Source organism: Carcharodon carcharias, chromosome 17 (assembly GCF_017639515.1).
Source record: "Carcharodon carcharias isolate sCarCar2 chromosome 17, sCarCar2.pri, whole genome shotgun sequence".
In the NCBI taxonomy this organism is placed as follows: domain Eukaryota; kingdom Metazoa; phylum Chordata; class Chondrichthyes; order Lamniformes; family Lamnidae; genus Carcharodon; species Carcharodon carcharias.
In genome coordinates, this window is record NC_054483.1 from 69961397 (window position 1) to 69983900 (window position 22504).

At 41.6% G+C, this 22504-nt stretch overlaps 1 protein-coding gene across 2 annotated transcripts in view; it reads right to left on the reverse strand.

Annotated features, from left to right (window-relative positions):
- Positions 1-22504, reverse strand: part of fhip2a (FHF complex subunit HOOK interacting protein 2) — a 72795-nt gene that overhangs the window by 45548 nt on the left and 4743 nt on the right. Inside the window, exons 2-4 of one of the 2 annotated variants that reach the window (XM_041209684.1) lie at positions 17548-17617; positions 5766-5844; positions 2393-2562 (exon numbers count right to left, since the gene is read on the reverse strand). In XM_041209684.1, coding sequence (XP_041065618.1) covers positions 2393-2512 — 120 coding nt within the window. In that variant the 5' untranslated portion in view covers positions 2513-2562; positions 5766-5844; positions 17548-17617. The remainder of the gene's footprint in view (positions 1-2392; positions 2563-5765; positions 5845-17547; positions 17618-22504) is intronic. The other variant, XM_041209683.1, reaches the window with a different exon arrangement.

Here is a 22504-nt window from a genome sequence, read left to right on the forward strand (position 1 = left end):
GCTGTTAGGGCTTGCAGGTCCGAGCACAACTGTAGGAGGCCCTGATCGTTCTCCTGGAGGAGCCTCTCCATGAGAGTTGCTTCATGGAGAAAATATTGTGCTTGGCCATGAGGGTCAATGCATTACTGATGCTCCGCCTGGATTCCTCTAGCATGAAGGCCATGCCACACATAGCCTCATGTATCTCCTCCAGATTCTCCCGCAGACTCTGCTGGTCTTCCAGCATCTACTGCCTCAGGGACAACTCCAGAGGCACATCATCAGACACCGACTGAGCATGCTCCTGGTTCCCTGCAGTCCTCCAACTGCTGGTGCCATGGGCACTCTCTGTCTCTGCCTGCACCTCAAGCAAGTGTGCCCTCACCGCTGTGCCCCGGGACACTAGCGACGACCTAATCCCCACCGACGTGCTAGTATCTGCACTGGTGCCTGCCTGGCAAAGATGGTGTGACGCTGGTGCTTGTAATTTTTCTGGGCCCTCAGATGTTAGTGGTAGCCCGTCTGCTTCCTCCTCCTGGCCCTGCTCCGGTGATTCTGAAAGAAAGAACAAGGACATTTGATTAGTCGAGACAATGTCAATGTACATGCCTGGCCCCCGGATCAGTACGTGCCCATCCTTCCATAATCAATGAGAAACCCATGTTGGAAGCTTAAATTACTAAACATTCAACAGTGGGATGGTTGCAGGGACAGATATGGTGACCTCAGTGCATGGCACTCTTACCTCCCCCGGCACCCCAGCCTCACTGCCACCGGTGGACTTGGGCACATGGTGCCTCTCCAGCTCTATTGTCCCTTGCTCATACCTGGTTATAATGGCCAACCATGCCTGACCTCTGCCAGTCCGCATCCGCTCTGCGTTATTGTGTGCAGTCTTCTCCTGAAAATAAGAGAGGAGCATTGATTAGACCACCCTGTACCTGGATTTCCATCGCATCTCTGCCACTCCAACCTGAGTGAAACATTGCAGGGCTGCAGTGAATCGTGACCCTGCATCTGCTGCACACTAATGCCAAGCAGCCAGAGCTGAAACCCCTTGCCCATATGCTGCCTCCATCACATTTGCCACCCACACTGTTTAACTTTGCAAAGCAAGGATGCACAAGCACGTGGAACGCCAAGGGCAGCAGATGGATGGGTGTCCCGCCACCTGGATGTTCCCCTCCCAGCGTGTCAGCAGCCTGACTATGACATGTTTTGGAGTTCTAGCACTGCGCCTAGGTGCAGATCCTTGAGATAGCCCCAAAACTGTACTGTGGGTGTCAGTCCACCACATGCAGCAGGTGCAGAACCTAGCTCAGCACAACCCTCTCAGGGTGAATTAGGCATGGGCAATAAATGCTGGCCCACCCAGCGAAGAACACATGCCGTCAATGATTCAATGCAATAACTACATTCAGAGTTGGGGGCCGGAAGCCTAACTGCTGTGTTAAGTGACCCATGCCAACACGGTAATCACCCTTCCTGAGCGCAAGAGGTCGTTGAAAACGCTTGCGGCACTGAACCACGTCATGTGAACTCACTATCTCTGCCACCTCCTCCCAGGCATGTTTGGTCATTGGGGTGGGGGGGTGGCGGCTCCTCCTCCCATCCATGAGAATGAAGATCTCACGCCGTGCTGCCACCTCGAGGGCAGCAAGGCACTCATCCGAAAAGCGATGGCACAGTGCCCCGCTGACCTAACCTCCTGCCTCGCCTGCTCACCAACAGCGCTCTCGAGAGTCCTTCTGCTGGCCATGGTTCACAGCCTTTGCAAAGCTGCAGGAGCGCCGTTGGACCCAGTGGTCACTGCAGTCCCGCTGCCACCCGTCCACTCCCTCTGTCCACGGGAGCTGCGTTTCACGCTGTGCTGACCTTAATTGGCCCACCCATGTAAAATGGCGGCGCGGAGCCGATCATGGGTGTCGATCAGCTCCGCGCCCACTCCTGACCGACTGGGAGAAAATTCTCCCCCAAGTGTTTTTGACACCAAAATCCATGTGTTCGATTATGGTGGATAGATTCCATAAGCTTCTGAAAGTACTCATTCATTTTAATTTAGGTGTTATCTTGGACAGATAGAATAACAAATTAAGTGTTGAATGTTTAGAAACTAATGTGTGTTACAAAGTGCTATATCTAGTCTGTCTTTTCAACGTCCCGAATGAAATTAAGTTTCATTTACAAGAGAAGTGTTGACCAGAATTTTACTAATTTAATTAATCCATAATTAAAATTTACATTGGTAGGGTCTTATCCAAAATGTAATCTACATTTTTACTTTTAGTTGTAATGCAGATGCTTGGCTAATGATTCATTGCATACAAGGTCTTCCAAGAGCTTTAAAAACCTGCAATATTATTCAGCATGATTGATTAAAAGGAACAATTCAGCATCAGTACTTAAAACATACATCAGCTTTTCCCAATGTGTACAGAGTCTCCAAAATCTTGTGATGCAGTAAGTACTCCATGCATGGCCCTGTCTCCCCAGATTCCCTTTCATGTTCCTCCTGAACCAAAATATCCAGCATCTGATCCAGGTGTGATGGGATGTTTGTATCTGTTACTGGAGCTTTATCATCTGTCAAAAAACATAACAGCTCGTGTTTTACATGTTCCCATTATTTCTTTCAAGATGAACATCTAATCAAATAGCAAGTGTATTCAAATAAGAAAAATTAAGCTTTAACAAAACTTGGTGTCTACCTTTAATATCAACTTCTTCAATCTTTATATATATTAAATATTATATCCAACAGGGGATTGGAAATGAGAAGAGGGGAAAGTCACATAAATAATTGTGACTTGTTAAAGTTTTATTCACTGCAGACTTATGGGCCCAGCGATCCCCTCCTACTTGTGGTCATGAGATCCAAGTTCTTTAATGAATGAAACCATTGGAAATACTTACTTATCAAACAAAAATATATTTGGCAAAAATTAAACAAATGCCCACATGCTCAAAATCAGAGCTATGCACAACAGAGTAGAAGAACAACCTTCAGTATAAGAAGACAAACTATTTTCAAAGAATGAGGATTATGGGACAACTAATCGAATTCTCCTCTTTCATTTATCTGGCAATTATGCTAAGATGCCGCTGAAAGTGAGAAATTGTGACACAGTGTGAATTATTTGATGCTGGAATGAATGATGTGTCAAAAACTGCATCAACTTTGAATAGCAAGCTTATGCATGCAAACTTTGCCACATTATGGCTATTTTATAAATTAAGTTCTAAGGACAAAATTATCTTTTGAACTTGAAGAAGTTAACCTGCTAGTTTCTAGCACATAGAGAGTACAGTATGATAATCTAGTGATACTTTTAGTAATAGTTACCTAAAAGGTCAATTGCCAAATTAAAACAAACAATTGGAAGGGCCTGAAATAATATACTACAGCTCCAAATGATATCAACACAACTTAATCTGCATTTAACTTCTAAGCTTAACTGTGTCCCTCAGCATGTAGTCCTGGACCTTGGAAAGTGCTAGTCTGCTACACTCGGTCGGGGACAATTCTTTGCGCTGGAAAACCAACAAGTTTCGGACAGACCAAAGAGCGTCTTTCACCGAGCTGATGATCCTCCAGCTGCAGTTGATGTTTGTCTCAGTGTGTGTCCCTGGGAACAGCCTGTAGAGCACAGAGTCCTCTGTCACAGAACTGCTCGGGATGAACCTCGACATCAACCACTGCATCCCTCTCCAGACCTTCTTTGCAAAGACACAATCTACAAGGAGGTGAACAACGGTCTCTTCCCCACCACAGCCTCCTCGAGGGCAACGTGCAGAGGGGGTGAGACTCCTGGCGTGTAGGAAGGATCTTACAGGGAGGGCCTTTCTCACCACCAGCCAAGCTACATCTTGGTGTTTGTCAGAAAGTTCTGGTGATGAGGCATTCTGCCAAATTACTTTGTCAGTCTGCTCAGGGAACCATCCCACAGGATCCACCCTCTCCTTTTCCCTCAGGGCCTTTAAGATGTTACCGCCGCAAAGGCGCAATGGGGAAGGGTCGCTGCCTAAGACCTTTCTGCCACAGTGCAATGGGGGGCTGAGAACTGTAAAGAGCCCCTCAGTCTGTACAGATTAAAATGTATGTCTGCCAATGATTGAAATATTCATTGTTTTTTCTGATACACCTTGTGTTTCAGTTTGTAAAAGTTGAACCTGTTTGTATTTTTGTAATGGTGATTTAAAATGTTCGAAATGTTTTTGAAGATTTATGAATAAAGTATATTTTTGCCAAAAAAAAAAAATCTGCATTTAGCTTCTAAAGGATTCAAAATCCACCAGCTGCCATGGTAGGATTTGAACCCATGACCCCAGAGATTTAGCCTGGGTTTCTGGATTGCTAGTCCAGTGACATTACCACCACACCACCGTCTTTCCATAATACTATGCAAAGCATTTTTGACAGAAACCACCAATTGTGAATTAGATGACAAGTCAGGAACAGGTCATTACAGAAGTGAACTAAGGCATATTATAAAATAAAAGGTCAAAAGCAATAAATTTAATAAAGTAAAGGAGCACTTAAGTCCCATGTATCCACAACAGCCAAAATCTGACGAATGGATTCCTGATGTCCCTGTGACAAGTTTGAAAATGAGTAGGAACACTTGGTAATTACTCTGCAGACAAGCAGGTGAACTTAAATTCCTAGATGGAAATGGAGCCAAGAAAAATCTAAAACATTGGTTACAGTACCCTAACACGAATATTATGTTAGCTACATCAAATGATTTGGCATGGCAAAAACTTCATATTGCAAGGTCGAAATTGCAAAAATTATGGACAGTTGAAGAAATCCTCCACTTCCCCACACGGTTTTGGTCAGTTCCTCCACTTCACACCACATCAATTTCAAACAAACAATACAGGAAACTTCCAGCTGGTTACTGCATTAGCTGCTCTTGCAGTCAACTAGTAATCTGCTCTTCTCACCTTTTTATTGTACTTTCATGGGATGTGGGCACCACGAGCAAGACCAGCATTTGTTGCCCATCCCTAATTGTACTTGAATTGAGTGGCTTGCTAGGCCATTACAGAGGGCAGTTAAGAGTCAACCACATTGCTGTGCATCTGGAGTCACATGTCGGCCAGACCGGATAAGGATGGCAGATTTCCTTCCCTAAAGGACATTAGTGAACCAGATGGGTTTTTGCGATCATCAATGATAGTTGTCATGGTCACCATTACTCAGGCTAGTTTCCTATTCCAGATTTATTAATTGAATTTAAATTCCACCAGCTTCTGTGGTGGGATTTGAACTCATGTGCCCTGAGCATGATCCAAGGCCTCTGAATCACAAATGCAATGGTACCTGTTTAACCAGCACTGGTTAAGATCAGAGTTTGACAAAAGTGCTGCTGAGGAAAGTGGACCTAACTGCTTGACAATTGTTTAGATCAGCTGCTCTTAAAGACTCAACACTCTTGCTCACTATCACTCAAATCCAAATTTTACTTTTAAATAGTTCCTGTGAGCTGAGCACTTTGCTGAAATTAGCTGTTATAGTAATCAATCACAAATTTCTTTCAGTGTTAAGTGGATTACTTCAATAATATAGCTGATTAAAATTAAAAAAAGAAACTGAGCAGGAAGATTGTGCTGGAAGGCTATGGAACTTCTTGTGTCGCACTATCTCTGCTCAGTTTCTTCATTAATTATTGATTCTGTTTAGACTCTAGTCAAGAGTCTTTTGTACTGCAACACATAGAAACATTTTTGCTGTCACGGGATAAAACAAATCAATTAAAAATATATAACTTAAAGACTCCTACCTGATGTGTTAATGTAATAATGGGTAATGGCCTTCCAGTGAAACACAAAGTCTTCTTGCAGTGGAAGGGAAGGAGCCAACTATCAAATTCAAAATAGAAATGATAATAGCAGGTTAGGCTTGTTGAAATGTAAAGCTTTGATGAATACTCCAAGTGAACTATTTCAGTGGTTTGTGCAATTAAACTAAATGACAACCTCATTATGAATCACCTACTATAGCTTTAGAATAGAGATAAAAATTCATTTTTGAAGGAGTTCACACAATATTTAGTGACATTACAATACCAAAAACAGGTTACTGGCTTACCATATTAAAGCAGAGTTTTAAAAAAACTTTATCTTTCATATTCTCTTATTATTCTCTTCATTCCATATTCCTATCCCGCAATTTTCTTTCTAACTTCCTAGTGACTCTCCGTGTCTCAGTAAGGATTGTTCAATACGATTGGTTAAAGAGACATTGCTTGACCTGTTCATGTAGTTCCCAGATCTGGTTTGGGCACTTCTTTTAATGGCGAGTGTCAAGGATATGGAAAGAGGACAGAAGATATTCACTAAAATGTTAGAGTTGAGAGATTAAAGAAACTGGAGTTCTTTTCACTAAGTCAGAGAAGGTTAAAAGAAATAAAAACAAAAAAACTGCGGATGCTGGAAATCCAAAACAAAAACAGAATTACCTGGAAAAACTCAGCAGGTCTGGCAGCATCGGCGGAGAAGAAAAGAGTTGACGTTTCGAGTCCTCATGACCCTTCGACAGAACTTGCGTTCGAGTCCAAGGAAAACTCTTTCTTGGACTCGAACGCAAGTTCTGTCGAAGGGTCATGAGGACTCGAAACGTCAACTCTTTTCTTCTCCGCCGATGCTGCCAGACCTGCTGAGTTTTTCCAGGTAATTCTGTTTTTGTTAAGGTTAAAAGAAAATCTGATAGTGTTCAAAAATTCTGAGATATACCGATAAGCTGAACTTCCATTGATTAGGCAAGTTGCTAACAAGAGTGATCAGTACCAAAGAACAGGAGAGCTTAGGAGATATTATCTTGAACAGTGGGTTGTTCAGACTTCAAACACCTTACCGGAAACAGGCTTGAAGCAGAATCAATAATAAATTTCAAAGGGAACTGATAAATATTGGATGTTATTAAAAGCATGGGAAAAGGCAGAGGAATGCAATTAAGTGGATAGCTCTTTCCAAGAGCTGATGCAGGCATGTTACGCCTTATTCTTTGCCATGAAGCGCTAATGGGTCAGCTATCCTTGCTTAAGAAAACTTTGGTACTAATTTAGCTGTTGATACCACTATACCAATGAATGGAAATATCCAAACACTATGGAGCAGTAATGTCATAAATGCAACTGTCAGTGACTTCAGCCAACTGCACAAATGCAAACAATAACAGGAAGACACATATAACTTCCCAGAAATATTAGGGAATCAGGAAGGAGAAATTGAACAAAATTAGTATTACTAAAAACAAAAGAGTGCTGGAGAAATTAATGGGACTGATAATCTACATCCCAGCGTACTAAAGGAGGTGGCCGTGGAAATAGTGGATGCGTTGGCTGTCCTCTTCCAAAATTCATTAGATTTTGGAACAGTCCAGGCAAATTGGAGGGTGGCAAATGTAACCCCATTATTTAAAAAAGGAAGGAGAAAATAGCAGATTGCAGACCAGTTAGCCTAACATCAGTGGTAGGGAAAATGCTAGAGTCTATTATGAAGGATGTGATAACAGGACACTTGAAAAATAACAATGGGATTAGACAAAGTAAACATGGATTTATGAAAGGGAAATCATGTTTGACAAACCTGCTGGAGTTTTTTGAGGAAGTAACAAGCAGAATAGATAAGGTAGAACTAATGGATGTGGCGCATTTGGATTTTCAGAAAGCTTTTGATAAACTCCCACATGAGAGTTTAGTGTGTAAAATTAAAGCACATGGGATTGGGGGTAATATATTGGAATGGATTGAGAATTGGTTAGCAGACAGGAAACAGAGTAGGAATAAATGGGTCTTTTCTGGAATCGTAGGCGGTGACTAGTGGGGTACCACAGGGATCAATGCTTGGGCCCCAGCTATTTACAATATATATCAATGATTTAGATGACGTAACCAATTGTAATATTTCCAAGTTTGCTGACGATGCAAAACTAGGTGGGAATGTGAGTGGTGAGGAGGATGTTAAGAGGCTTCAAGGCGATTTAGACAAGTTCAGTGAGTGGGAAAATACATGGCAGATGCAGTATAACATAGATAAGTGTGAAGTTACCCACTTTGGTAGAAAAAACAGAATGGCAGAGTGTTACCTAAATGGTGATAGATTGGGAATGTTGATGTACAAAGGACCTGGGTGTCCTTGTACACCAATCACTGAAAGCAAGCATGCAGGTGCAGCAAGCAGTTAAGAAGGCAAATGGCATGTTGGCCTTCATTGCAAGAGGACTTGAGTACAGGAGCAAGGATGTCTTACTACAGCGATACAGGGCCTTAGTGAGACCACATCTGGAGTATTGTGTGCAGTTTTGGTCTCCTTACCTAAGAAAGGATGTACTTTGCCAGAGGGAGTGCAGCGAAGGTTCACCAGGCTGATTCCTGGATGGCAGAAGTATGAGGACAGATTGGGCCAACTTGGGAGTTCAGAAGATTGAGAGGGGATCTCATTGAAATATTGTAAAATTCTGAGAGGGTTGGACAAACTGGATGCAGGAATGTTGTTCCCTCTCGCTGGGGGGAGAGGGGCGTCTAGAACAAGGGGTCACAATCTCAGGAAGCGGGGTAGGCCATTTAGGACTGCAATGAGGAGAAACTTCTTCACTCAGAGGGTGGTGAACCTGTGGAATTCCCTACCACAGAAGGCTGTGGAGGCCAAGTCGCTGAATATATTTAAGAAGAAATAGATAGATTTCTCGGCTCTAAAGGCATCAAGGGGAGTATGGTGTTGAGATAGATGATCAGCATGATTATAATGAATGGCGGAGCAGGCTCGAAGGGCCAAATGACCTATTCCTGCTTCTATTTTCTATGTTTCTAGTTAGAATGATATTTCCCAACTTCAGAGATGCTTTAAGAAAATCTTACTGTTAACCTTCAGCAATCATCACCTGGGATAAAGGGGTCAACTTCACAAATATGCTGATGACACCTAGTTTTAGCCTATTGATCCAAATGTTGTTCACAGTAGCTTTACAGTGCAGGAGGCCATTCGGCCCAATGAGTCTGCATTAGCTCTGTGAAAGAGCACTCCACCTCATCCCACAACCCTGCCTTATCCCTGTAGCCTTGCACATTCTCTTTTCAGGTAGCAATTCAATTCCCTTTTGAATACCTTGATCGAATCTGCCTCCACCACCCTTTCAGGAACTTTGTTCCAGATTCCGACCACCCTCTAGGTGAAAACAATTTTCTTCACATTACATTTATTCCTTTTGCCAATTATTTTGAATCTGTGCCCTCTAGTTCTTGATGTTCTCTCAATTGGGAACAGTTTCTCACTATCTACCCTGTCCAAAACCCTCAGGATCCTGAATACCTCTAGCAAGTCTCCTCGTAGCCTTCCTTTCTCCAAGGAAAAGAGTCCCAACCTCTCCAATTTATCCTCATAGCAACAGTTCTTCATCCCAGGAATCATTCTTGTGAATCTCTCTGTACTCTTTCCAATGCCTTTGCTTCCTTCCTCAAATATGGTGCTTAGAGCTGGATGCAGTATTCCAGATGAGGCCTAACTAGTGTCTTATACCATAACCTCCTTACTCTTGTACTCAATGCCCCTTGTAATAAAGCCTAAGATACCATATGCTTTCTTAACTGCTCTCTCAACATGCCCTGCCATCTTCAATGACATATGTACATATACACCGAGGTCCCCCTGTTCCTGCACCTCCTTTAGAGGCTCTCCCTTTATTTTATATTGTCTCGCCATATATTTCCTGCCAACACGAATCACCTCACACTTCTCTGCATTGAACTTCACTTGCTGCTTGTCTGCCCAATCTATCAATATGTCTATGTCCTTTTGAAGTTTAGGACTATCCTCATCACAGTTGACAACATTTCCAATCTTCTGCAAATTTTGAAATCATGCCCTGCACACCACAGTCTGGGTCATTAATATATATCAGGAAGAGCAATGGTCCCAACACTGATCTCTGAGGAACTCCACTACAACCTGCCTCCAATCTGAAAAACAACCATTTATCACCACTCTGGTTGCCTGTCACTCAGCCAATTTCTTATCCAGGTGCCTACTTTCCCTGTTATTCCATGACCTAGAATTTTGCTTACAAGTCTGTTGTGTGGCACTGTATCATATGCCTTTTGAAAATCCATATACACTACATCAGCATTGTTTCCTTTATCAATCTTCTCTGTTACTTCCTCAAAAAACTCCAGCAAGTTAGTTAAACATGAGTTCACTTGACAATCCATGCTGGCTTTCCTTAATTATCCTTCACTTGTTTAAGTGATTATTATGATTTTATCCCATACTATCGTTTCCACTGTTACAGCAGTATCTAACTGCCTAGTTAGCACTGAGGCAATGGTGAGTTGAAATTCCACCCACAGCTAAACCTCAGGAATACTGACATTATCCTCGCTGGTTTCCATCAGTACATAATGTGCTGGCTTTGAATCCATTCACTTCCCTGGCTGTGACCTCAGGCCAAATCCAGAGGTCTAACTCTTTTTCAGCCAGCACAGGCATGATGGGCCAAATGGTCTGCTTCTGTGCCATAAATTTGCCATGTTTGTATGTAACTTGTATGTATGCAATCTCCTCCCATTTTACATTGCTGCATATCCCTCTGCACCTCTACACCCAATCAACTCCTCGCTCATCACCCATTTTCAGAATTACACCCTTCTCTAAACATTACCACTTAAGAATTCCAGAAGCAATTAAATCTGGTCCCTATTTCCAATTAGAAGGCTGTAAGTGCTTTCAAAATGGGCTGTGTCTTTAAAACACCAGAATACTTTTTTAAATGACTGATCCATGACTCTGCATTTCACATTTTCCTATTTGCAGGACCTGCCCTCTATAAGGAGTAACGTATAAAACTGAGTAAGCAGCAGCCTTAAGCTGCTGATTGGCAAACTTACCTTGGGTTACTCAAATTTTTAAAATATGTTTGAAATCAACCATTCTAATTAGATTATGCAAGTCTGTTTGCAACATGCTTAGATTTCACAGGCAAGCAAACAATAATACAGGAACCACTGCAAAGACATCAGGTGTCAAACTGGATATAACTTTATACAATCAAAAATCTATTTCCTTTTCAAACATTGGTTATATTTTCACTTTTCCCAATAGTTTTAATTGCTGGAATCATTCAGCTCATCAACTTTCAAAATAGTAGCTGCAGGAGGTAGCACTAGCAACACTTAAGAGCACAGGTATCTTCAAAAGCAGTGATTTTTCAGGAGGGATTGAAACTATCTTTCCTCAAATTTGTTTCACTCACATGCATGAGGCAGCGGCTCCCATGATTTGCTAATGCTATTATCGTGTGCAAAATAGTATCCTAACATTTATTTTAAAACAGGAAATAATGGCTCCTTTAACAGTGTACTTTATTTAAAGTGACTGTCTTCACTCAACTGGCAGTTGGCTAACTTTCTCCCCTTTTCCTCTCCTGAAGATGCTCACATGCATGGGTACAATCCACAGGCATTGAACATGGTCCTGAAAATTGCTGACTATTTGCTTTAGTGCAGGGACAAGCCATGAGAATACTATGATATCCTCCCCAATTAATCAGCTTTTCATAGGAGAGGCTAGATTGTGGCCATCAGTTGGCTATTCAACCACAAGGAGCATCACAATCATGTGACTTCACCCACTGCTCACACAGGCATACTTTCTAGCAGGAGAAACTGAGCAGTCATCAAGAGCAGGAACAATGGTTGATTTTTCATCCAGGAGTGCTGAGCCAGTTATAACATTCTTACCATCATCCTGGCTGAGATTAACTCAGTGTGGACTGGGAATTGATCATGAGACTCTCCAACTTGCTGAAGGTAATGTGAAGTAATTTTCAAAGTTTAAGCACTAAAGTTTGTAATTGAACTGCTTCAATTCAAAGTTGAATCTTGTTTTATACAAGATTAAAAATATTTCAAAATGAGTCACTGCTATTGTGGCAGAGTTTTCTTTTGTGGGGGGGAGAAAAGTAAGCAGAAAGCATTTTAAAAGATGTTACAGTGGATTCTGGAAAATCTAAAAAGAATTACAGGAAGGCTGAATTAACTTATTTTTATAAATATCACTATTTTATACAACAAATTTGTGCCTTGAATTTTTCCCAGACTTTTGGGAAGAAACTTAGCAAACAGGGGATTAAGGTCTTAATTGAAGTGAATTTGGGAAGACAACAGAACAGAAATTGACAAATTTAGTAAGAAAGACTGTACAGATGATAGGTGAGGAAAATGAGGATGTTACAATGGTGAAATAACTTCATCTTAAGGTGAAGAATGAATTTTACTCAGTAATTAGGCTGCGCTTGATTCAAATGTGGGTGCCCAAAATACAGTCGGATTTCCCAGTTGTAATATTTTTCTTCCATCAGCAATTATAAAAGTGTCTATCTCCAGTAAAAGGATTTTATTTATATTTTAAAAAGTTCTTAATTTAGCCCTACTGAAACTGTGTTAAAACTTTTAGGAGTGGGTAGAATGAATAGACTTAAACTATACATTCTACTCAACTTGTACCTGAATCCTCTGCCACAGCAGGAATAGACACAGTGGACATCAAATCTGGATTCTTACTGAAAAAAGGCAGGACAGGCTTAGGTTTATTCTGGTATATATTATACACCTACATGAGGTATCAGGGTAGATTTCTATCTTATTAAAAATTAAGGTTTGCCATATCTTTAAAACAAACTACCGCAAAAGTCAGAAATGTATATTCTAATAGGGCCACTCCCCAACACAATCTTTTAATAATATCAGTATGCACAACTTTAGCCTTTCAATGTGCAGGACAAGAGTTAATTACAAATAGTTTACATCTCAACAGAGTTAAAAAAAAAGATCAAGTTGAAGAATTTAACAAAGACTTTCAATATATTACAAATTCCTGTTTACTTCTAATGATTTATTCAGACATTAGGCCAAGAATTTCATGCGATTCCAGGAATGCTAGAAGGCGGTGAGTCATGGACTAATTGCTGGTATTCAACGTGCTACAATGAAAGATTGCATTGCGCAGGTCTCCATATCATAAATCATAAATATATGAAAACTAAAATTGTATGAAAAGGATAAATCTAGGTGCTCGATAGAGCTCTCTGAAAAGATATATATATATATATATATATATATATATATAGGTACCCTGTCAATGTTGCCACAGTTGCTGAGCATTTCATTCAAACACATCTATATTGTGTGCATTACAATTTGTGCAAAATCTGTTTTGCTAGTTAACATATAACCTGTTCTTTTACATTTTATGATCTCAACTACAGTAGCTCATTGTTGTGGGGTCGACATGATACAGTTATCATGCTAGCACTTTACATCTGACCCTAGAGAACTTGAGGACACTGAGAATTTGAAGGAACATAGTTAATTTAAAAAAAACACTCAAAAGGTCCTCAATAGACCAAAATGCTAAGATTTGATGCAAAGATGATGAAGGAATGGCAATTTCCAAGTCAGGATGGTGTGAAACTTGAAAGGGCTGCTGTTCTCACGCTGCTCAACCTGTTGCCCTTGTCCTTCAAGACAGTAGAGGCTGTGGGTTTCAGAGATGCTGACAAAGAAGCCTTGGTGAGCTGCTACAGTGCCTCTTGTAAATGGCACAGACATGGCGCACCAATGGTGCAGACAGTGAATGTTTAAGGTGGTGGATGGGGTGCTGATCAAGTGGGTTGCTTTGTCCTGGATGGTGTCGAGCTTCTTGGGTGTTGTGCAAGCTGCAGTTATCCAGGCAAGTGGAGGATATTCTATCACACTCCTCATCTGTGCCTTGTAGGTGGTGGCCAGACTTTGGAGAGTCAGTTGAGTAGAGTTGCTCATCGCAGAGTATCCAACCTCTGACATGCTATTGTAGCCACTGTATTCATATGGTTGCCTCAGTTAAGTTTCTGGTCAATGGTGACTTTGAGGATGTTGATGGTGAGGGATTTGAAAGTAGTAATGCTGTTCAATGTCAAGGAGAGGTGGTCAGACTCTCTATTGTTGGAGACAGTAATTGCCCAGGACTTGTGTGGCATAAATGCTACTTACCACTTATGACAAGCCTGGATGTTGCCAAGATCTTGCTGCATGTGGACACAGGCTGCTTCAGTGTCTGAGGTATTGCGAATGATACTTTACACGTTGCAATCACCAGCCAAAAAATCCATTTCTGTCCTTACGACGGAGGGAAGGTCTTTGATGAAACAGTTGAAGATGGTTGGCCAAGGACATTGACCTGTGGAACTCTTGCAGTAGTGTCCTAAGGCTGAGATGACTGGCCTCCAACAGCCATAACCATATTTCTTTGCGCTAGGTGTGGCCTCAAACAGTGGGTAGCGCCCTTTCCCTGCTCTGCAACAGCTGCCTCCCGATGATTCCCGTTGACTTCAATTTTGCTAGGGCTCCGTGATGCTGCACTCTGTCAAATGCCACCTTGGGTCACTCTCACCTCACCCCTTTTCCATGTTTGGACCACAGCTGTAACGTGGTCTGGAACTGAGTGGTGCTGATGGAACCCAAACTGAATATCAGTGAGCAGGTTATTGCTGGGTAAATGCCGCTTGAAAGCCCTGTTGACGGCACCTTCATCACTTTGCTGACAAGCGAGAGTAGACTGAAGAGGTGGTAATTAGCTGGATTGAATCCGTCCTGCCTTTTGTGGATGGGAAATACTTGAGCACGTCTCCAAGAGGCCAAGGGGATATACCTAATTCCCTTTGCCCTGTTCCAAGTGCTCTACCCTTGCAGCTTCTGTTGTTTGGGGCTAAAACTTTACTGATAACTGTTTTACTTGCAGTGGTGGCTGACAAACAGTTTTAGCGTAATCCTTCATTTTTACCTATGCTTACAGGGACAGTAACACAGCTAGGAATTAGTTGTCTGTACAAAATGTCCTACCTTACGTAGCAGAGTGCTTGTCAAATATAATGCACGTTGAATGCCTTCAATTCATTGATCGTTATAATAATTTAGATTTAAAACAATTTATTTCATAAATGGACTGCAATTGTTTTCAGCCCACAAAAAGATGGAAATTACAAATTGAAATGATGACAAAAATGGAATACAATATTCTTTCAATCACAGTGGGCATCTCGGACTGTAGGGAATGCAGATTTGACGAGAAGTTTGAAGTGCTGATTTTATAATGTAGACTTCCTATTTATTTTCTTGGTAATCAGTTGCTGCTTTTGTTTCAAGGAAGGTTAACACCATCTTTAGCTAACTTCAGGATTTGTATCTGCCCTAGCCCTGAATTTGTATCTTTCTTTCATTTCTCTCCCGTTTCCTCTCATGCCCTCTCTGATCTCAACTTGTTCATGAGACCCACCTCCTGCTCCCTTGAGCCAATTCCATTTAAACTGACCACCCATCTGTCCTTTCTGGCTCCCTTGTTAGCTGATATTGTTAAGGTACTCTCTCCTCAGGTACTATCTCCCTTCCCTTCTAATCTGTCATCATCACCCCTCTCAAAAAATTATCCCATAACCTCTCAACTAGCCCTTGACCTAGTAAACTACCATCCCAAATCCAACCTCCCTTTCCTCTCCAAAATCCTTGAATATGTGTTTACCTCCCAAAGCTGTGCTCAATTTTCTCAGAACTCCATGTTTAAAACCTTCCAATTAGATTTCCACCCTTGCCATTATACCAAAACAAGTCTTATCAAAGTCGCAAATGACATTCTATGTGAATGTGAGAAAGGCAAACTATCCCTCCTCATCCTACCTGACCTGTCTGCAGCCTTTGACATCCTCCTCAAATGCATCTTCACCATCTCCCAGCTGGGTGGGACTGTACTTGCTTAATTCTTTCTATCTAAACATAACCAGAGAATCAGGTGCAATAGTTTTTCTTCCTGCTCTGGGATTATTACATGTGGTGTCGAAGGATCTCTACCTGGTCCCCTCATACTTCTCAACTACATGCAGTGACATAATCAGTGACATGTTAGTTTCTACATACGCGCTGATGACATCCAGCTCGACTTCATCACCTCTCTCAACCTGTCCACTGTCTCTAAGTTGTCAAACCTCTGCCAGATATATACTGGGTACAAAGAAGCCATCGTCTTTGGTCCCCGCCACAAACTCTGCTCCTTTGCTCCCAACCCCATCCCTCTCTGATACTGAACAGACTGTTTGCAACCTTGGTGTCACATGTGACCCAAGATGAGCTTCTGACCACATATTCGTGTCATTACTAAGACCGGCTATTTCTATCTACGTAACACGCCCAACTCCATCTCTGCCTCAGCTTGGCTGCTGCTGAAACCCTCACCTGTGCCTTTGTTATTCTAGACTTGATTACTCTAAGCCAGTCCTGCCCAGCTTCCCACATTCTACCTTCTGTGAATTTGACATCACCTAGAGCTCTGCTGACCATGTCTGAACTCGCAAGCAAGGCCCATTCCCTATCACCCCTATGCTCGCTGACCTACATTCACTCCGGGTCAAGCAAGGTCTTGATCTTAAAATTCTCATCCTTTTTTTCAAATCCCTCCATGGCTACAGCCCTCCTGATCACTGAAATCTCCTCCAGCCCATAACCCTCAGAGATATCCGCACTCCTCTAATTCTGGTCTCTTCAGCATCCCTGATTCAATCACTCTATCACTGGTGGAAGGTGTCTTCAGCTGATTGGGCTCTAATCTATCCAATTCCCTCCCTAAACCTCACTGCCTCACTCATGGTCAGGTGTTTGCACTCAAGTCCGAGTCAGAAGGTTCCAGGTTCAAGTCCCCCTCTGGACTTGAGCACAAAAATAAAGGCTGACACTCCAGTGCAGTACTGAGCGAGTGCTGCAACTTTGGAACTGCCGTCTGTTGGATGAAAGGCCCCATCTATTTGCTTAGGTGCATGCAGGAGATCCCATAGCACTATTTGAAGAGCAAGGGAGTTAGCCCCTGTGTCCTGGCCAACATTTATCCTTCAATCAGCATCACAAAAAAACAAATTAACTGGTCATTATCAAATTGCTGCCCCATTTCCTGTAATAGTGACTACACTCCTAAAGAACTTCATTGGGTGTACAGTGCTTTGGATTGTCCTAAGGTTGTGAAAGACATTATATAAATGGAAATCCTTCCTTCTTTAAAAACCTACCTTTTTAGTATTTTGTCACCTACTGTAATGTCTCCTTTTATGGCTTAGTGTCATATTTTGTTTCATAATGTCCCTGCAATGTACCTTTGGACATGTTATTATGTGGAAGTGCTCACAGTTGTTGTAGTACCTATATTACATTTCTGATCCTACTCCCTTAGCTCACACACAAAGTATTTAAAAAGTCAAAATTCAATATCCATCATTTGGAACAAAAAATAGACAGGGGCAAGTTTAATCCTAAAATTACACTTCATTCATCTGTTCATTTTCACTGACTGTCCAAGTTTTTTCTTTTCAGCGCTGTAAGTTCTTCATTTCTACTCAATTTGAATTGCAGTAGTTTAACTCCGTGCTGCTGTGTATTATTCTGAAGTATTAATAACCCAACAAAAATGGATCCTGTCCCATTCATTTACATCTTAACTGAGATCCCAGAGAGTGACTTTTGACAGTGCCGTCAGTCGGAAAGCAGCTTAGTGTACCTCGCAGCCCGATTGCCAGCCCAATGAAACTGTTCCTGCAGGCAGTATGTTGGTATTTCTCTGTATTAACCTGTAAAAAGAGACCAACTCTGATGGCATGAAGTTCTCAAACTTTTCCCATTCAAGGCAATTTTATACCACTGCAATATTTTATTTCTGAAAATAAATCAAAACATTCAATTGCTTGCTAAAAAATACTTGTAGATGGTAAATCCAAACTATAATGTTCCAAACTAAAATAAGCAATGCCATTATTATGGATGTGCATTTAATCCAAAACAACATTTACATCTAGCAATAACTAACAGAACATTGTAATAGCACTGCTAATCTTCGGCCAGTCCCCACCAGTAATATTTCATTATGAATAATGCATGATTAAAGATTCATCCCATTGAGCACTAGTTAGCTGCAGTAAAGAGCTAATCATAATTAACTACAATTGCTAACATTTATTGAAATCTTTAGCCATTGCATTGTACCTGCTGCATTGCATTGGCACAACCTTACACATATCTGTTATTAATCAAAATTAGAGCCTTGATGTTCTATTTCTCCTGTTAAACTGGTCACATTGCTCAGAACAGGCTAGATATTTGAAAGATCAAAATGCACTTAAATCAGTGCATGAGCTTCAGTAAACAAAAATGGGGCAAAAATCATTAAAAGCAGTCATAAACATTACAGTGCATATCTGACAATAGAGATTGGGATGCAGCGTCTATCTACCTAATATTTTCTAAATTAGGGGAATGAATTTGCAACATATTCAGCAGTTTGGTCAGATTGACTAACAATCAACAGGAAACTGCTTTTGTTTCAAACCCCAGCCATATGGTTCACACGGCTATCTAAACACAAGATTTAGACTTGCAGTACCATATTTAGAACCAATTTAGAATGTGATTTAATGCTGCCAACCTATTTTTCTCCAATCCTGCATGATCTGACTCTTAATTTTCTTTCTCCAACTAATTCTAATTATTCATGAGCTCTTCTGATAGAATCAGCAGGCCCTCTCTAAGCAGTCTTAGGGAGTGATACAAAAAGGCGCGTTTTAACAAGGGACCTGTTAAAGCTTGTTAACACAGAACCTAGAGGCAATACAGGTTATGTTAGACTGGCAAAACATGCCAGGTTTCAGTAATGGCTCCTTCTTAACACTGACACTGCTGTAATGTTGAATGCTCAGCTGAAAATACTGTGAAAGCTATAACAAATTCTTAGGAGTTAATTCACTCAAGGTTTAAGCACCTCTGCAAACTGCAACTTTTCCTAATAGGACGAAGTGCAAAAAAACATCAAAATTAATGATCTTTAATTGTAGAAATAGAAATAAATATAATTACCTCCACACTGAAGGTGGGCAGAGGTAATGTTTTCACCCATTTATTAGTCTGTTTGTAAACAATATATCTTAAAAACTAATGGATAGATTTCAACGAAACTTGGTACACAGATAGGACATGGCCCAAGGAAAAACGGATTAGTTTTTTGGTGAAGATACAGGTTTAGATCCTGAAAATCTTTTAAAGAATCCATTAACATTGAAAGATGGGGTGAATTGCCCTTACTCAAATTGCCAACTCTAATTTGGTATAGTACCCTATGCAAATAATATTTTTAAATCAAGGTGCAACATGAGCAGAGTAATTATATTCACTACAAGTGCAAAATGAGCTTGGCCTAAATAGCCAAGTGGTTATGGTACTGGGTTTGTAACCCCAAGATCAAGAGTTCAAATCTCACAATGTCAAACTATGAAACAATGTAACTTCATATGAATAGGAACAGATGGAAACGTGTTTGTACTCGAAAGAGTTACAAGTGCAAAATGGATTTAGCAGTTTGACTCAAAGTGCTGTTCTGTGTTGTCAATTGGCCCGCATGCAAACATTTGGAATGAGATCACTCCAAGGTTTTTTTTCACACCTGAAACAGTTCCCACTATCAGTAAATGCACTACAGTGATATGTGACTGAGTCATGTGGACCAAGCCTCAGGTTTGATCACTGTGCTAAATTAGCTGATCTCAGCGAAAATAGTGCTGAGGTTGTCACATGTCACAAGTGGTCTCAGTTTCCATGGGTAAGGTGACAGGGCCAGGCAAGAGTATACATACTGAGCAAAGACAAAATCAGACTCAGCTGCTGAAATCTATAGAGCAAACTCCAGCACAAATTATCACCGTCAGTTAAAATTCAAAGGAAAATGCATCAATGTAAACAACGTGTCTCAATTTGTGATAAGGACACTGCAACTTGAAACTTACGATAACATTTTAGCTGCTTATAGTTATTTTTAATCAGGTGATAGGCTACAAGTTTTCAACTTATGAGAGTAGTTCAAAGTCTTGAATAATCTGTACAATAACCTGACTAAAGGTTAGAAAAACAGTGTCAAAACGCAGGAGGTAAACTGTTGAGAAACCAGAGAATTATCACCAAATGTAATACTTCAGAGATAGTGTAGTTCTGCTGCCATTTTTATGACATTCCACATCTCTGATGCAATTCTCAAATATACAACAGCCTGGACTTTGCAGTAGGAATAATGGTGAAGGTATCAGTGCTCACCATTATCAAACAGCATATCGGAGAGCAACTCTGCGTGAGCAAACGTGCATTTAAAAAGTTAAGTCAGGAAGTTGTTGTTCGAGTTGCCCTTCTCCTCCAGAAGCTGCTTTATAATAGTATCTTATTGAGACATGGAATTGAAAAGCATAAAATACATGTTGTTTTTACACGACAGTTACCCACTAAATTCATCAGAAAAGGTTAGGGCTTGTCTGCACAAGTGTAAGTGAAATTTTAACAGCATGGTCACTTTTAATTATGACCAAACCATCTCTCTGGCACTGAAATTTTATTTTAAAGAACCTAAGCTTGTATTTTTTGAGACAGACCCTAATAGAAAAGGGAAACTAAGAAACTGACCCTACCAGTTTCTAAGGAAACTAAGACTGAAACCGTGATTGGAAACCAAAACTTTTAGGGAGATTGAACCTGGTTGAAACCATGTACAAAGACACAGAGCTATCTAAGCTCAGTAGCAGATGATGATCCTAGTGTTGTTAGGTTGGATGAAGAAGTTGGAGATCTAGATCCAGAAGCTGAGAATAAGCAAAGATATAGCTCTTATGAGATAACATTGGTGGATCTACACCACCCAGGCCGAATTGAGGAAGTTTTACAAACGTGTGCTATTTTTGGTGAAGACCATGCCTGTGGAACTCAGAATGGTTACACATTGCTGTCGGTTAGGGATGTGGCTAGCTCCGTGAAGAGGAGCTGAAATTCTTTCTGAGGAAGACAAAATTTTGAAGGGCTTTGTGACCGAGATTGATGATCTGTATGCTGAGTCGACTGCTGAGCCAATTCATAAGATCCGTATTAGTTGTGTCTGCCATTTAAAGTGTAATTTATTGTTTATAATTGACTGCAAATTGCCTGTTAATTCATGTTTAACTTATGTTGATTCTGGGTTTGAGTATAGGATGTTACCCAAGATTTAATGTTTGCTTTGTTTGACTCTTGTATGGCAAAAAAAGTTTGTTTTAAACTGTGGAATCCTTCCCACCTACATCCGTGATTCCTCTGACACCTTACATCACATCAATAATTTCCAATTCCCTGGCCCCAACTGCCTCCTCTTCACCATGGACGTCCAATCCCTCTACACCTCCATCCCCCACCAGGATGGTCTGAGGGCTCTCAGCTTCTTCCTCGAACAGAGGCCCGAACAATCCTCCGTCTGGCTGAACTTGTTCTCACACTGAACAATTTCTCCTTTAACTCCTCTCACTTCCTCCAAATAAAAGGTGTGGCTTGGGTACCCACATGGGCCCCAGCTATGCCTGTCTCTTTATGGGATATGTGGAACATTCCTTGTTCCAGTCCTACTCCAGCCCCCTCCCACAACTCTTTCTCTGGTACATCGATGATTACTTCGGTGCTGCTTCATGCTCTTGTCGGGACTTGGAAAAATTTATTAATTTTGCTTCCAATCTCCACCCCTCCATCATTTTCACATGGTCCATCTCTGACACTTCCCTTCCTTGATCTCTCTGTCTCAATTTCTGGTGATAGACTGTCCACCGATATCCATTACAAGCCTACCGACTCCCACAGCTACCTCGATTACAGCTCCTCACACCCCGCTTCCTGTAAGGACTCCATCCCATTCTCTCAGTTCCTTTCCCTCCGTTGCATCTGTTCTGATGATGCTACCTTCAAAAACAGTTCCTCTGACATGTCCTCCTTCCTTAACCAAGGTTTTCCACCCACGGTCGTTGACAGGGCCCTCAACCGTGTCCGGCCCATCTCCCGCGCATCCGCCCTCACACCTTCTCCTCCCTCCCAGAAACATGATAGGGTCCCCCTTGTCCTCACTTATCACCCCACCAGCCTCCACATTCAAAGGATCATCCTCCGCCATTTCCACCAACTCCAGCACGATGCCACCACCAAACACAGCTTCCCTTCATGCTCCCTGGTGGCATTCCGTAGGGATTGTTCCCTCTGGGACACCCTGGTCCGCTCCTCCATCATCCCCTACTCCTCAACCCCCGCCAACGGCACCTCCCCATGCATATGCAAAATATGCAAAACCTGCCCCTTCACTTCCTCTCTCTTCACCGTCCAAGGGCCCAAACACCCCTTTCAAGTGAAGTAGCATTTCACTTGCATTTCCCCCAACCTGGTCTACTGCATGCATTGCTCCCAATGCGGTCTCCCCTACATTGGAGAGACCAAACGCAGACTGGGCGACCGCTTTGCAGAACACCTTCGGTATGTCCGCAAGAATGACTCAGACCTCCCTGTCGCCTGCCATTTTAACACTCCACCCTGCTCTCTTGCCCACATAGATAAAAATAAAAAACTGCGGATGCTGGAAATCCAAAACAAAAACAGAATTACCTGGAAAAGCTCAGCAGGTCTGGCAGCATCGGCGGAGA